General features: G+C 44.1%; 1 protein-coding gene across 2 annotated transcripts; it reads right to left on the minus strand.

Moving 5' to 3' along the window:
- Window positions 1-3,143: 3,143 nt before the first annotated feature.
- ZNF397 (zinc finger protein 397) lies at window positions 3,144-9,962 on the minus strand. 2 transcript variants are annotated; one of them, XM_043889435.1, is made up of 4 exons: window positions 9,856-9,962; window positions 8,034-8,528; window positions 7,626-7,767; window positions 3,144-5,127 (listed from the first exon to the last, which is right to left on the minus strand). In XM_043889435.1, exons 2-4 carry the CDS (start codon window positions 8,445-8,447, stop codon window positions 4,079-4,081), a joined length of 1,605 nt encoding a protein of 534 aa, XP_043745370.1. In that variant the 5' UTR covers window positions 8,448-8,528; window positions 9,856-9,962; the 3' UTR covers window positions 3,144-4,078. The 2 variants fall into 2 exon arrangements, with proteins under 2 accessions (XP_043745370.1, XP_043745369.1); XM_043889434.1 differs by lacking the exon at window positions 9,856-9,962 and adding an exon at window positions 8,685-8,876.
- Window positions 9,963-14,961: the final 4,999 nt, after the last annotated feature.

Here is a 14,961-nt window from a genome sequence, read left to right on the forward strand (position 1 = left end):
ACTCCATGGCCAAAACGTGTCTGAGCTGCTAGCTACTCCCTGGGGATGCAGTTCACCAGGTGAAGCCACAAAATTGAGGGGACATCTGGGGCTGCACTGTGGTTGAAAGAACATGGGAATCAGAACAAGTCCCCTCTGTGAACACACATGCCCTGCATCCACCAGAATCAGGACACTTCCCCACCCCTCTTAGGAGCAAGAGTCTGGGAGAATGCCACAGCTCCCCACCCCCCCCCCACCACCCCCCCCCCCCCCCCCCCCCCCGCAGCAGGTCCTTAATAGAATCACGTGAAGGAAAGCCCCATGACCCTCTAGATCCACCATCATGGTGCCTGCCAAGGAGACAGCTGTGAATGATAAAGTTACTGAGCAGCAGTGTCTGGTTCTGGCCGGTCAGAAAGCAGGGGGTGGGTCTGTCTACTCACCCTCCCTCTTGACTTTGCAGAAATGCTCTCCAGATGAGTTCCTTCTGGAGGAAATGACTAGAGAGTCTCCCTGCTCTGAGGATTCACTTCAAGGGGCAAAAGAAGCAAAGCTGTTCACAGGGGAGCTAAGACCAAGGTCAGACGTGTTTAAATTTCTAATTCTCTCATCTAGACAGTGTTGACTAGCCAGTGGACGTGAGGGAGAGGTAGAAAACTGGTATTAAGCACTGTGCCTACATTCCACATCTTTTAAAATCCAAGAATTTGTGCAGGATCCGTTTAGGGTAAACAGTGGACTGCCTCTCCACTCCCAAGAAATGAGGGTTCTGAGCAGAAAAGAAACAGATGGGTTACTTCTCCTCCAGCAACTCTGGTGAAGGGAAAAACAATTACCTTTGACATCTACCTTATTTGGTGCCCATCCCCCCCATTTCATAAACATAAGACTGTCGAAGCTTTAACTCTTAAAGAGATCACCTACTTCAGCTCCTTTGGACTGAGGGTCCAGAGTTATGAGATGACTTGCTTGTGGTGCAGAATTCATGGAAAAGCACCAATGACAACAGACGTCTTCATGTCAAGGCTACTGTTCTTCACAGAAAACTCTAATTTGCAGACTTTTTTGTACACCTGTGAGGGGAATACATCTGCCATTGTCATTTAGCAGTGAGGAAGTCACAGACAGTTAATGATTTAACTAACCTCCTGGGACTCAGAAGGCACGAAGATGCTATAGAAAGCATGTGCTTTTCTTGGTGTTTTTCAACTATCCTGGGCTTCCATTCCCTTTTAAACCTTTTTTCCCTCTAACTTTAGAAGTTTGAAATATTTATTGTAGGAAACGTTGGAAGACACAAGCACAAGAAAAAAATTAAATCACCTACAATCTCATTACTCAGATATAACCAGTATGGCAAATCAATTTATATGTATTTCCAGTGTTTTTAATGCATACATTTTTTTTAAAATGAATCATTGTACACAGTCTTGTGCTTTTACTTAAGATATGCTTTGTCGTTTATTATTAATCAGCATCACTTTTTTAAACAACTTTGTATACATTCATGATGGTTTCTGAAGCATACATTTCCAGGTAGAATTTTAACAAAAGGCAGTGTTTAAGGCTTCTGGTGTTGATTGCCAGACATCATCTATTCACACCTCACCAGCAGCATCAGAGTCCCAATTTCCCTGAATCTTTCGTTAAGTTTTACGAGGGGGAAAAACGTGCCACCTCAACTCTTGCTGTAATATACATTTTTAATTCTAGGAAGGCTAACATTTATTGTCTGTTGGCATTTATACTTTTGTGACTCGCCTATTTAAGTACTATTTTTTTCTACTGGGACCTTTTCATGGGGAGATGGTATGGAGAAGTGGCTCCATGGACACGTTCTGGATTCCTACTGCCTAAGTTTCCAGCCTGACCTCACCACTCTGTAGCTACATGATCTTGAGTAAGCCATGACCTAAGACTTCATTCATCCCACACCTGTAAAATACAGGGCTGTCTGAGAAATAACACATCTATACAAAGCCTTTGCATGTACCTATTGTTTCTTACCAGTATACGTTAAGAACAATATGAAGAGTATCTGCCTTTCATAATATATGCTGTAGCAATTCCTACTTAGCATTTGTTCTACCCTTTTGTTTGATTGGGTCTGCCTCTGTGGAAGAGGAACAGGAGTTGAATCATTTTACCATGCTATTCTGTTACATGTAACTGATCCTTTTTTACTTTCTCTTTCCAAGCCTGGACTGTAGCCCTTCCACCATTCTTATTGGTTACTACAAGCTCAGGCCCCAGCAGGAGCATTGCTTCTCTATTTATCCTCATTTATCCTTCTTTTTCCTATGTACAGGACACGAGATTCCAAAAGGTTTGTATTTTTCGTTAAGGTGTGTGATGTGATAAGTCACATCAGTTGTGCCCAACTCTGTGACCCTGTGGACTGTAGCCCACCAGGCTCCTCTGTCCATGGGATGCTCCAGGCAAGAATACTGGAGTGGGTTGTCATGCTGTCCTCCAGGGAATCTTCCCTGACCCAGGGATTCAATCTGCATCTCTTGTCTCCAGCACTAGCAGGCAGGTTCTCTACTACCAGTGCTACCTGGGAAGGTGTGTTACACCTCCAACCTATTAGAAGTTTTAAACATGTCTTCCTGTTGCTGACTGAACTGTATACCCTTCTCATTGCACTGAGAAGCACCTGTCTGAGGAGACATCTCCTGCTGGGTCCCTCAAAAGAGGGCAGTCTCTGGATGGACCATGACTGGTACTGCTACTTCCCTTTAGAGTGGTCTTTGAGAAACTTCCCAAGACTCTGAGATACTTCTGATAAAAAGACAGAACTGAAAACATGTGAGGTGCTTGGAGAAGACAGAGAGACCCAGCAACAGACAAATATTTTTTAGCACCTGAATCGGGTGTGCACTGTTGTGGGGGCACAGTCCGGGACAGTTAATAGGGCGGCATAGCGGTTCTGACCCAGAGCCTTGGGAGCTAGAAGCTGAGGTCTGATCAAAGAAGCAAAGGAGTCCTTAGGCCTGCAAGGGAGAGATCTCAAACTCCAGGACTCTTCCAGACTGGGCTCTTTCTGGCCCCGCTGCCCTCCCCCACATGGAAGGTCTAGCCTCCAGGATAGACAAGGAAACTATCATTTACCCTTACCCTGAGATCACACAAACCAAGACAAAGCTCCTTACCACCCTGTGTTCCAAAGACTCCAGGTTTTGTTTATTGACAAACTTTTCCACTGGTTCATGTTTTAACTACAGGTACTGTAGTAAACAAGATTCTGGCTACAGCCACATTTCTTTTATAGTCAGGAATCTACTTCAGAAGGAACTCAACAGCCATGCTCTACGTTAACACAGCCTTTTCCTTTTCTCAGAAAGGAGTGCCAGACTTTCTTCCTGTTGGCTTACCTCCCTGGCTAACTCCCACTTATCCTTCAGGTAATTTTTCTCAGAGGCCTTCCCTGATCCAAGGTTGGGTCAGGTACTCAACGTCACACAAGCACTGACGGAACCAGGATCACTGTCTGTCTGCCTTGTCCATGAAACTGCAGAGACGGGCTTACTGTCCACTGTACCCCTTGTGCCTGATAGCTGCCACTGAAAAACTAACTGCTGGGTAACTTAATTTGTATTTTCTCTTCACTGTCTCACTTCTGGCCTGCCCTGGGCTCAATAAGTCACTGATGAAACTGTTTCCCATGTCTTGCTGCCCTGCCACTGGTCAGTAAAACCTTTTTCATTCCTGAGAAAATGTCCCTCATACTCTCCATGCCACCCCCCAAATCTGGCCCATGATTGACAAGTCTGGGTTGCTGTGCCCTCTTTGTGACATTCTCATGGAAAATGAGATTTCAATGTTATAATCCCATCTTCAGCATCTCCTGAGGATTCCTAATGGTAAGAGAAAAGCTGGAAGCAACGATTCTTCTACCTGCTGTTCTGATTAAGTCACAGGAAAAGCTTTCAGGAGACAATATGCATGAGCACTGGGGAGTGCTGTATAGTCAGATGACTTGAGACCTGGCACTTTATAACCACCTCCATGGAGTTTTACTCCAAAGCAAATGAAACCCTCCTGACAAAGATAGAAGCCTGACTGAAATATTTACAGTATTCAATGTATTCACAAGTCACTTTACAGTGTGGACTCTCTGATGGCGCATGAGAACTGATCTGTGCCTGAAGGCCTTGCCGCACTCACTACATATGTAAGCCTCTTCCCCGGAATGGATTCTCTGATGCTGCACAAGGGCTGAGCTCCTTTTGAAGGTTTTGCCGCATTCGTTACACTGATAAGGTTCCTCTCCACTGTGAATTCTTTGATGTCTGATGAGGTTTGAGCTCAGGCTGAAGGCTTTTCCACACTCATTACACTCATAGGGTTTCTCTCCACTATGTATTCTCTGATGGGTTATCAGCTCTGAGCTCTGCCTGAAAGCTTTTCCACACTCGTTACATTCATAAGGTCTTTCTCCTGTATGAATTCGCTGGTGTCTGATAAGCTTTGAGCTTTGGCTAAAGGTTTTCCCACACTCATTACACTCGTAGGGTTTCTCACCAGTGTGAATTCTTTGATGGATAATGAGGTAGGAACTCTGACTGAATGCTTTGCCACACTCATTACATTTACAAGCTTTCTCACCGGTGTGGATTTTCCGATGTCTAATGAGGGCTGAGCTCTGGTTGAAGGCCTTCCCGCATTCACTACATTCATAGGCTTTCTCACCGCTATGGATTCTCTGATGAATAATAAGATAGGACCTCAAACTAAAGGCCTTCCCACACTGGTTACATTTGTAGGGCTTTTCTCCAGTATGGATTCTCTGGTGTTGTGTTAGAGAAGAATGCTGTTTGAAGCTGTGCCCGCAGATGTCACACCTGTAAGGTCTCTCTTCTGTAGGAACTTTCTGATACGTTACAGAGTTTGTGCTTAGAATCAAGTTTCTCTGGGGCTCGGGATGGTCTCTGTTTCCTAGCGATTTGTGTGTGAAGATTACTGGACTAAAACTGCCCCCCTGGGAAGGGGGTCTTCTCAATGTCTCCCCTGGAGCACTCCCTTGCTGCCACTCTAAACGGCTTTTGTGCTCACTGAATCCTCCAAATGAAGGCTCCTGGGAGAGTGTCTGTGATTTCTCTCCTGAAATGTCCTTCTTTGTTGCCGATTCATTATTCTCACAACCTGAAATGGTAATAACAAAAAATAATGTTTTATCTCTCCAGTGCCTTTCAATACTCCCTTTCTAGGTTAGAGAAAATAGATGCTCCTGCCCACAAAGATATAGCTGTCTGCATGTACCTTTTCTTTAACTGGTCAAAATAGGGTCCCTCCTCTGTTCTAACACTAAGGCCTACATCCACAGTTTGAAATTTATCCTTTCCTGCCTCCTCTGAGACTTCAGTAGACCAATTATCCACCATTCCGCTCCTACTGTTTTGGTCTCTTTCTCCGCTGACTCCTGTTCGTCAGCACTTAAATAAATTCAAGTCTCTCTCATCTTTTAAAATCAAGCTCCTTGCCTATACATCTCCCTCATGCAACCTCACTCCCACTCAGAGTAAAGCTTCTTCAAACAGCAGTCTGTACTGGTCCCCATTCTCTAATCTGGTGTCTGCCTTACCTGTGCACCCTCCACCCTGCCCTCATCAACATCACCAACTTCATAGTTGCTAAATCCAATACTTTCTGGATCTTTCTTAGCTGGCCTCTCTGTAGCACTGACACTGTGGACCACACCTTCCTTCCAGAGACACTCTCTTCCAAACACATCAGCCTGAGTTCTATGGCTGTTCCTTCTCAGATTCAAGGTCAGTCATGAGGAACACAAGTTCCTCAGAGTTCTGTTTTGAGCTCTCACATGTCCTGAGTCCACCGACTACCTCCTCAGCGTCAGTCACTACTCAGGCTATATAGTAATGTCTCCCCAGATCCCCAAGTCTAACCCAGTTCTCTTAAGCTCCAGACTCCCATATCCAATGCTAGTTGGCCGTGTTACTTATAAATATTTGACAAACACCAAAATGTCCCGAACTAAATTAAATCATCAGATGTATTTTTTCAGCTGTGATCCTCCCCATCTCTCACCTCATCCTGATTTATTCCCTGTGGCCACTTGGATATAACTGTCTCTAACCAGACTCTGCATTGCCTTCCTCAAATCCATTCTCCCCTCTGCAACTGAGTCCTAAAACCTAAAACCTGCAACTGAGTCCCTCATCTAAAACCCTTCAGCTGTACCCCACTGCACTGTACAAACCAGTTAGGATGACAGACACATTTTCACAACCTGTGTGCCAACTTCCCCTCTAGTTTCTCTCTCTTCCTAGGAATTCTCTCTTCAGGTTAAATCGAATTACCTGCAATTCCCAGAATGGGTTGTCTTCTCTCAACTTTAGGACTTTGTGGTCCTTGCTTGTGTGACACTGTAATGTGGGAAATATATATTTGGCCTCACCCTCAGTTCCTGGCACAGAGCTTTTAAAACCCTGCAGTTTCATCTGTGGTGGAAAGGAGAGGATACTGGAGCTTATGCTAATGAGTTGACTCTTGGCGGGCAAGGAGGGCTGGTTCCCAAAGGTTCTCCAGTTTGACTGGAGGATCAGAACTTTCAGCCCCACCCTGAACGTCAGAGACAGGGACTGGAGATTGAGTTAATTAATCACCAAGGGCCAATGATGTAATTAATCATGCCTAAAAAAACCTCCATAACACATTAAATAAAGGGGTTCAGAGAGCTTCGGGGAAAAGTGGCACATCCTGAACTCCAGAAAGAGAAGCTCCTGTGCTCAGGCCCCTTTTGGACCTTGCCCTGTGGGCCTCTTCATCTGGCTGGTCACCAGTGTCCTTACAATGAACAGGAAATGGTGAAGAAGGTGTTTCCTGAGTTCTGGGAGCCATTACAGCAAATTATGAAACCTCAGGATGCTGTTGTAGAACCTCCAATCTGCAACCAAACTGGACAGAAGTGTGGGTAACCTGGGGACTTGCTACATGTGAGACTAGTATCTAATGGAGGGCAGGGGACAGGCCAGTTTCTTGGGACTGAAACCTTAACCTGTGGGGTCTGCGCTGGTTCCGGGTAGTTAGTGTCAGAAGAGCTTAACGGGGGGAAGACCCCACATATCCAGTGTCAGAAGTGTTGTGAGCAAAGAAACAGTTTTTCCCTTTAGTGTGGAAGCTCCTCTTCCCACTTATTTACCCAGCTTACCTCTGCTCACAGTTCATATCTTAGCTGAGATGTCTCTCCTTCCGGGAAGTACTCCTTGAGCCTCTAAAGCTTACTTGGGTGCCTTTATATGTAGTAGGACCCATTATCTACTTCTAGTCTATAATTTACTCCCTGGCACTATATTATAATTGCCTTTGTGCTTGCCAACCACCCCATCTAGACCCAAAAATTCCTTGAAGATAGAGAACCACTGCCCACCACAGTACAACATGTATTAGCACCCTATTAAGTTATGTAATGAAGGAGTAAGTGAATAAAGGACAGGCAAACTGACACAAGGAAGGCTAACTGCAATTCACCAGGACCACTGAATACAAAGCTGCAAAGTGAGCACCTCCTTTCTAGAATAATAAAGGTGAGGTTCACCTGGAGTGGGCTGTAAAATGTAGCTAATTCCCTATCCTTGAGACCAGAGGCCTGATAAGTTTCCAGATGAGTTTCTATTTCTTACCACTCCTGGCGGAAAGGCAAGGTTCCCACGGTTTCAGCTGTTTCTTTAAAGGCTGGCGTTGAATGTGTGTAAACTCCTGGGCTGCTCCAAGACAGGTTAAATCCTTCCAAGGCATTGCTGGTCCCTGTGGACCAGCTGGGACCTAAAATCAGTAAAATATGGTTAGCTCTGTGAGAAAACCCCTAGGGAAAATGCTTAGTAAAAATCTCTCAGAGGTTAACAAAGACATCCTGGGATGAGGGACAGGGACAAAAGAACTACGAAGGACAGAGATGGGTATGGCCCCAGTAGTCACATCAGGGTTATGGTTCAGTGGAGATAAATTCTCATCCCATTCTTATGATGATGCCACATGCTCCAGTCTGTACATTCCTTTCCCCACAACGTATCACATCTCCCTGATCCCACCTGCTGCCCGGGATCATCGAATTCCCTCTCCAGATCCTCCAACAGAGTCACGGCTTCCTCGCCGCTCTTTGGACTATGCTGCTGAACCCAGATCTGCAGCTCCTCCGGCAGGATACTCAGGAACTGCTCCAGCACCAGCAGCTCCAGGATCTGCTCCTTCGTGTGCAACTCTGGCCTGAGCCACTGATAGCAAAGCTCCTGGAGTCGGCCCAGCGCCTCCCGGGGCCCCGGTGTCTCCTGGTAGCAGAACTTTCTGAACTGCTGACGAAACAATTCTTGGCAGGATCGGGTACTCCCATTCTGCTTAAGTTTCTGACCCCAAGAACGGCTTTCTTCTACTTTCACCAGTATCAGCTCGTGTTCCTGAGAATTCTGAGGTCCTGGGTTTGAAACTGTTCTGGATTCCACAGCCATTCTGGGCTGAAAGAGCTTAGCGTGAAGCTCACTAAAACTGGGTCCTGTACTTCAGAGCTTCTTTGGGTAATCTCTTCTTTCCTGAAGGATATAAAAGCACTGTTAACTTACAGCGATGAAAAAAAACACCTCTAAGAACTTGTAATAATAAAGATCAGTCACTGGAGTAACATATGGAGTGGGATCAGGGTGGAGACCGTAACTAATAAACAAGCGGCAAAACTAAAAATCACTCACCTCATTCAATGTCTCTCATTGTGTAGAATTCCTACCACATTTATACTATGAGGAATTATTTTAGAGGCAAAAGAAAGCATTAACTTGAATCACATATTGGGAAATTTCCTCTTCAATTCTCTTTCAATCCTGATTGCATCAGGGAGAACAGCCTGTCTTTAACATCATCTGTAAAACTTGTGAAATTCTCTTTAAAATATAGGCCTCAGACTTCCATGGGTAATCGTATCTAGCTAGGATTTGATATGTTTTATAAAAATTTATTTTTAGTTACCTTTTACTTATGGCAAATGATAGTGCTTTTCATCTAAGGTAGGAATAAAAATTCATTTTTATTTTTAAAATTCACATTATTTTTTTTTTAATTTTTGTATTAAAAAAATTTTTTTAATTCATATTAAACATGAGTTGATTTTAATGAAAACATCGTTGGACATTTACCATTTGATCAAATTTAGTATCTGATGCACTTCCTCAACAAACACTGAGGCACTTATTATGGTCTCTGTCTTGAGCCAGGTATTGGGTACTCTCTACCCAGGAATTAACAGTCTACCCAGGAATTAACCAAGAAGTATTTGTTAAATGCTTACCATATGCCCCAAAACACGTCAGATATCATGAGACATAAAAGCAAAAACGTTAATCTAAACTCTCAAAATGCTTAGAACTCACAGGGGAGTAAACATTTTAAAAAGTGAAATATGGCAACTAGTAATTTGTGTTTTAAATTTCATAATGTAGATCGATCATGATCTGATTTTTGAATGGGAGAACTTCGATGGAGGGGTATGCCCTTGAATTAGGACAGATCAGTACAATTTAACCCTAACCTAACCTACTAAAGTTAACTTTAGAGAACAGACTATTTAGCCTACAAATCTGTAGTTTATTTACCAGCCCCGTCGCACTAGCCTTTCTATTTTTATACCTCGCTTAAATCGCAGCATCTTAAAAGTCACAGTGGAGGGAGAATAATTGCCCTTTCTGCCGGAAAGCAGGGGCTTAGATTGCTGGCCTCCCCTACGTCCCCAAGACACTCCGAGATGCCGCCCCGACAAGGCGCGCAGGGATGCGCAGGCGGAGCAGCGGGGACCCTCCATCCCGCGCCCGCCGCCCTGGCCGAGCGCCCTCCCCGCCCTCCCTCCGCCTCGGGTCCCACGTCCCTCACCGCGAAGACCAGGAGCGACCAGGGCGCGAGCCGCGGACCTGCAGTAGAGAGCCACAAAGGCCGGAAGTACCCGCCCGCGGCCTTCCGCTCGCGCGACCTCCCGAGCCTCCGTCCGCCCCGCCCCGTGCTCACAGGCAGCCAATCAGTGCGTGGATCTGGTCCTCCCACCGCCTTCGTGGTGGCCTCGGGAGCCGAGGAATGTCGACGCCCGGTCTAGGATGCTCTAGGGGCGGGGGTCCCCGTGGGAAGTCGGCGCAGCCTGAGAGCACCGCTCACCGCCTCGGTCACCTCCGTCCTTGATGTCTTGTTACTCCCTAGTCATCTCACCTCCAGTTTTTCAGAAAATAATTCGAATTTTCCTGTAATTCCTGTGCATTTCCAGTACTGCCGACAGAAGTGAACGTGTGAATGAACTGGGCTGGACAAAAAGTAACAACTATTTATAGTGCTCTTCCCTGTGCGTATCCTCTGAGCCTCACAACTGCTTTGTGCAGTAGCTGTTTATGCCCACATTACAGCCATAGACTCTGCCCTAAGTCAGGTAACTGGTGGCCAGAGACGCCGAAGTCGCCGTATTTCAAGGACAGGGGTCCCAGACTTGGAGCCTCTAATAAGGATTTTTTTCCATTTTTCACTGGCTTTAGGTCTTAGTGTTTAAGTTTTCCTTTGGCCATTCAGTAGATTAAAAAATGATGCCTCCTTGTTGATGTTTGGTAGAAACCAGCACAACATTGTAATGCAATTACCCTTCAATTAAAAATAAATTTACAAAAACATACCTCATGTTGTTTTCATTTGCATTTCTTTTAAATTAGTGAGCTTGAGTTAATGTATTTCCCTCATATGTGTACTGACCATTTATGGTTCTTCAAAGAAATGGCTTTTCCATTTTTAAAACTGAGGTGTTACTATTTTTCTTTTGTATTTGTGAGAGGAGGATATCAACTCATTTGTCACAAATATTTCCATTTTATTTGTATTTAATTGTTTTGTAAATGTTAGTACAAGGTGATACATGGAGAGAAACAACTCTTGTGAGCTAAGACGAAACACATATTTGAAGAAAAAATACTCATCTTTTAGAGTGGTTCACTAAATAATTCCTAATCATAGTGCACAGACTAGAACAATTTTACAAAGCAGGAGAACAGATAATACAACGTTATGCTTCAGCTGTTGCTGCCTAACAAACCACTCCAATACTTAGTGACTGAAATAGGTATTTTATTGCTCACAATTCTGTGGTCGGGACTTCAGACAGGGCTTAGCGGAGATGCTTTATGAGGTGTCAGCCCACATAGCTTAATAGGGACTGGAAGGCCCAGGATGATGTCACTCGCCTTGTCGTGGTCTTGGTGCTGTCTTTTGGCTGGAGTCCATTGATTCTCCATAAAGTTTCCTCGCAGTGGCCCGTCATCTGGGAATTAGCCTGGACTTTCTTACTGGTTGTAGGGAAAGAGCAAATTAGCCAAGATGGCAGTGATCAGGCTCTCTCGCCCCACATTTTGTGATTAATAACTTTGCATGTTTATGTAACAGCTGAAATTGTTTGTAGCACTGCACACACACATGCCTATATAAGCACCACCTGAAAAGCCCTTGGCGTGCGTTACGGCTGTGTCCGCTGGGTCAACCATGAGCGAATGCAACATGTCTGCTGCTGCCTTGCTGCTGCCATGGCCGTCAGGACAGAATAAACCTATCTGCAGTTCCTACGACGCCTCGAATCTTCTTCCAGGTTCCCTGCTCGTGCCTTGCCTGCTATGTGTTCAGCGAACAGCGAGACAGGGGTCCTGGTTTCCAACAGTGGGAAGAAAGAAGGTAAGATGCTTGCTCTCTTAAGACCTAGGTCTGGAACTGAGATTATATTACTTATGTATTCTGTTGGCAGACTAGACTCATGGGAAGGCTCTTGAAATAGACTCTGCATTTTAAGAGGAAGAGTACCTTGAACCTAGGAGGAAATAGAGGCAGTTATCATTGCATTGTTATGCATACCTGAGAAGCCTACTATTTAGGAGGACAACTATTGAGAGAGAAGAAATACTCTTTTTTTTTAAATTTAATTTTATTTATTTATTTTTTTTTCAAGAAGAAATACTCTTAGTTGCAGTGATAGAAAACCGTACTAAATGTCCTTAATGTTTAAGCCTTTTTATTACCTAACATAGCTAGGTATGTGGAGGTCAGGTCATCCGCAGGGTTGGTTAATTCAATGGCTTGACAACATTGTCAGGGACAATGTTTCTTCTTTTTGCTGCTCCATGTTTAAGCATGTTGGCATGCTCTCCAGTCTGGCTTCCCTTATGGTCCTAAAGTGGTCTCTGTTCCAGATTACAGATGACATCCAGGGGCAGGAAAAGGGGTCACCTTTATATTTTCTATTTTTAAGACTAAGGAAAACCTTCCCCCCACCAGCAGATTTTCACTCATGTTACATTAGTTAAAATTGCTTCACCTGTCTATGCCTGTCCCTAATGAGGGAGGCCTCCAAGGTGAGTGTATACATGCTAAGTTGCTAAGTCGTGTCCAACTCTTTGTGACCCTATGGACTGTGGCCCGCCAGGCTCCTCTGTCCATGGGATTCTCCAGGCTAGAATAGTGGGATGGGTTGCTCTGCCCTCCTCCAGGGGATCTTCCTGACCCAGGGATCAAACCCATGTCCTTTATGTCTCCTGCATTGGCAGGCGGGTTCTTAACCACCAGCAACACCTGAAGCTTGAGTCCTCCAAAATAGGCTTGGCCAATTGAGATTCATGTCCTAGAGCTGAGGAGAGGCCAACCTGTATCTCCTGTATCTCCAGACTGTATCCTCCTGAGAGATACAGTCTGGGGAAGGTGAGCGAGATTAGGTTTATGTTAAAAAACAGAAAAAGGGGACAGATAGATGAGTGATGAGTGCAACAAGAACATCTACTTCAGTAGATAATCTTTTGATAAGTAATGAGCCTTTATTGGTAAGAAAGTGAGACCCTAGGAAAAAAATTCAAATCCCTATCATTCCTTGCAAGATGGCACAGACATTTAATATAAAAGCCAATGCCTTAGTTGCAAGAGATGTAGGCTAAAGATTTATAAAAAATTCCCAGGACTTGTTTTAAATGCTCAGTGGGATGGCAGCTGATCATTTTAAGAGCTTTGGTCGACAGTCTCCACTTACATAGTGTCTTAGTCCATCTTGCTGTAACAAAAATACCATAGACTCAGTGGCTTATAAACAACAAAAATGTACTTTCTTACAGTTCTGGAGGTTGGAAAGTTATGGCCGCAGCATCAGCAGATTCAGTGTCCTGTGAAGACCCACTTGTTCATAAACTGGTGGTTGGTGAGTAAAGCTATTCACTCAGTAGAGTCCAACTGCTTGAATTATGTGTCACTTAACAGTGCTATACTTTGTGGTCTTCATTAAGTGAGATAAACTTAACTGTAAACTACTCTTCAGTCATAAAGATGGAGAAAATGGTTTCTGATGCTTAAAGGAAAATGGATCATTCTTTCATTTAGCAAATAATTATTGAATATTATTATATGTGAAACACTGGTAAGACAAGTGAGAGATTCAAATGAAATAAAAGACAAGCTTCCTCACTTCACTTATAACTGTAACTCTTAGAGTATAAACTCAGTGAGGGCAGGGATTTTGTTTTTCCATTGTCTCATCAGTAATGACTAGTATAGAAATATGCAAGCGAGAATATTGGTGCTGGTTAAAGTAATTAAACAGGGATTTTAAAATTTGATTAGGTGGTGTTTGGTTCAGGTGGTTCTAATGCCTTGGCAGCCTATATAAGCAAACCAAAACCTAAGCCAGAGTTTATTTTTGTAAATACCTCAAGATTAAGAACCAAACTTAACAACTAATCACAGCCAGCCAACTAGGCTTTCTCAAATGAGGCCATCACTTAAGCTTAAGCATCAGTTCCCACGAGTTGCTTCCACATCTGCTCTAAAGCTCCCAGCCATTTTCAGTTTGGTGCTGCCTGATTTGCTTCAATGTTTGCAAAAGAAGGGCTTCCCTGAGAGCTCAGTTGGTAAAGAATCTGCCTGCAATGCAGGAGACCCTGATTCGATTCCTGGGTCAGGAAGATCCCCTGGAGAAAGGATAGGCTACCCACTCCAGTATCCTTGGGCTTCCCTCGTGGCTCACCTGGTAAAGAATCTGCCTGAAATGTGAGAGAACTGGGTTCAATCGCTGGGTTGGGAAGATCCCTTAGAGAAGGGAAAGGCTACCCACTCCAGTATTCTGGCCTGGAGAAGTCTACGGACTATATAGTCCATGGGGTCACAAAGAGTCAGACATGATTGAGTGACTTTCACTTCACTTGCTCAATGAAACTCTTCATAATTTTCATGAACCTCATTCAGTTTACCTTTTAACAATACCACAACTAGTGATAGTAATGGAAGGATTCAAAGACATAGACTATTCAGAGAGGAACATTTTGAATAATGTACTTGGACTATTTTAATCCAAGATTTATTTTAATCAAGTTTTGACAGACACACAGACAGCAAACATTGAAAGAAGAGTTTACTGCTCAGATACCCAGAGAATGGGAGGCATCGCATCCCTCAGGGGGCCATATGGGGTCACTTACAGGGAGAAGTAGAGAGAGCTGGGACTAGTCCTTGTTATAGTGCTGAGAGGCAGCCAGCTAGGTGGGGATGTCTCCTATTGAAAGTGGGAGTGGGAAACAAAACACACAGTTGATGCTTGTGATCGCAGGATTTGTGATAGGTTGCCGAGTGCCTGATGGTGGAGGTGTTTGTTAAAACTTTGGGTTATTAGTGTGGCTCCACGACTCCAAGACGCCAAATCATTAATACAGAATATCCAGAATAATTGTTACACTATTAAATTCTATTACTGTCACTATTATATCATCAACTTAGCATTGCAGTCAGTGTTTTTTAGAGACAGATGGATTAACAGAACAAGACAGTGCTTATTTGTAGCACCCAAGACAGTAAACAAAAGCCTTATTTATTGAGTTGTTTCTCTTTGCCTCGATGTCAGAGCCCTTGAGGTTGCACATTCTTGCATTTACCATGCCCAGAACAGAGTTAAAGCCATAGACAGGCTCTTACTATTGTTTTACATTTGTT

This window comes from Cervus elaphus, chromosome 27, assembly GCF_910594005.1.
Source record: "Cervus elaphus chromosome 27, mCerEla1.1, whole genome shotgun sequence".
NCBI lineage: Eukaryota > Metazoa > Chordata > Mammalia > Artiodactyla > Cervidae > Cervus > Cervus elaphus.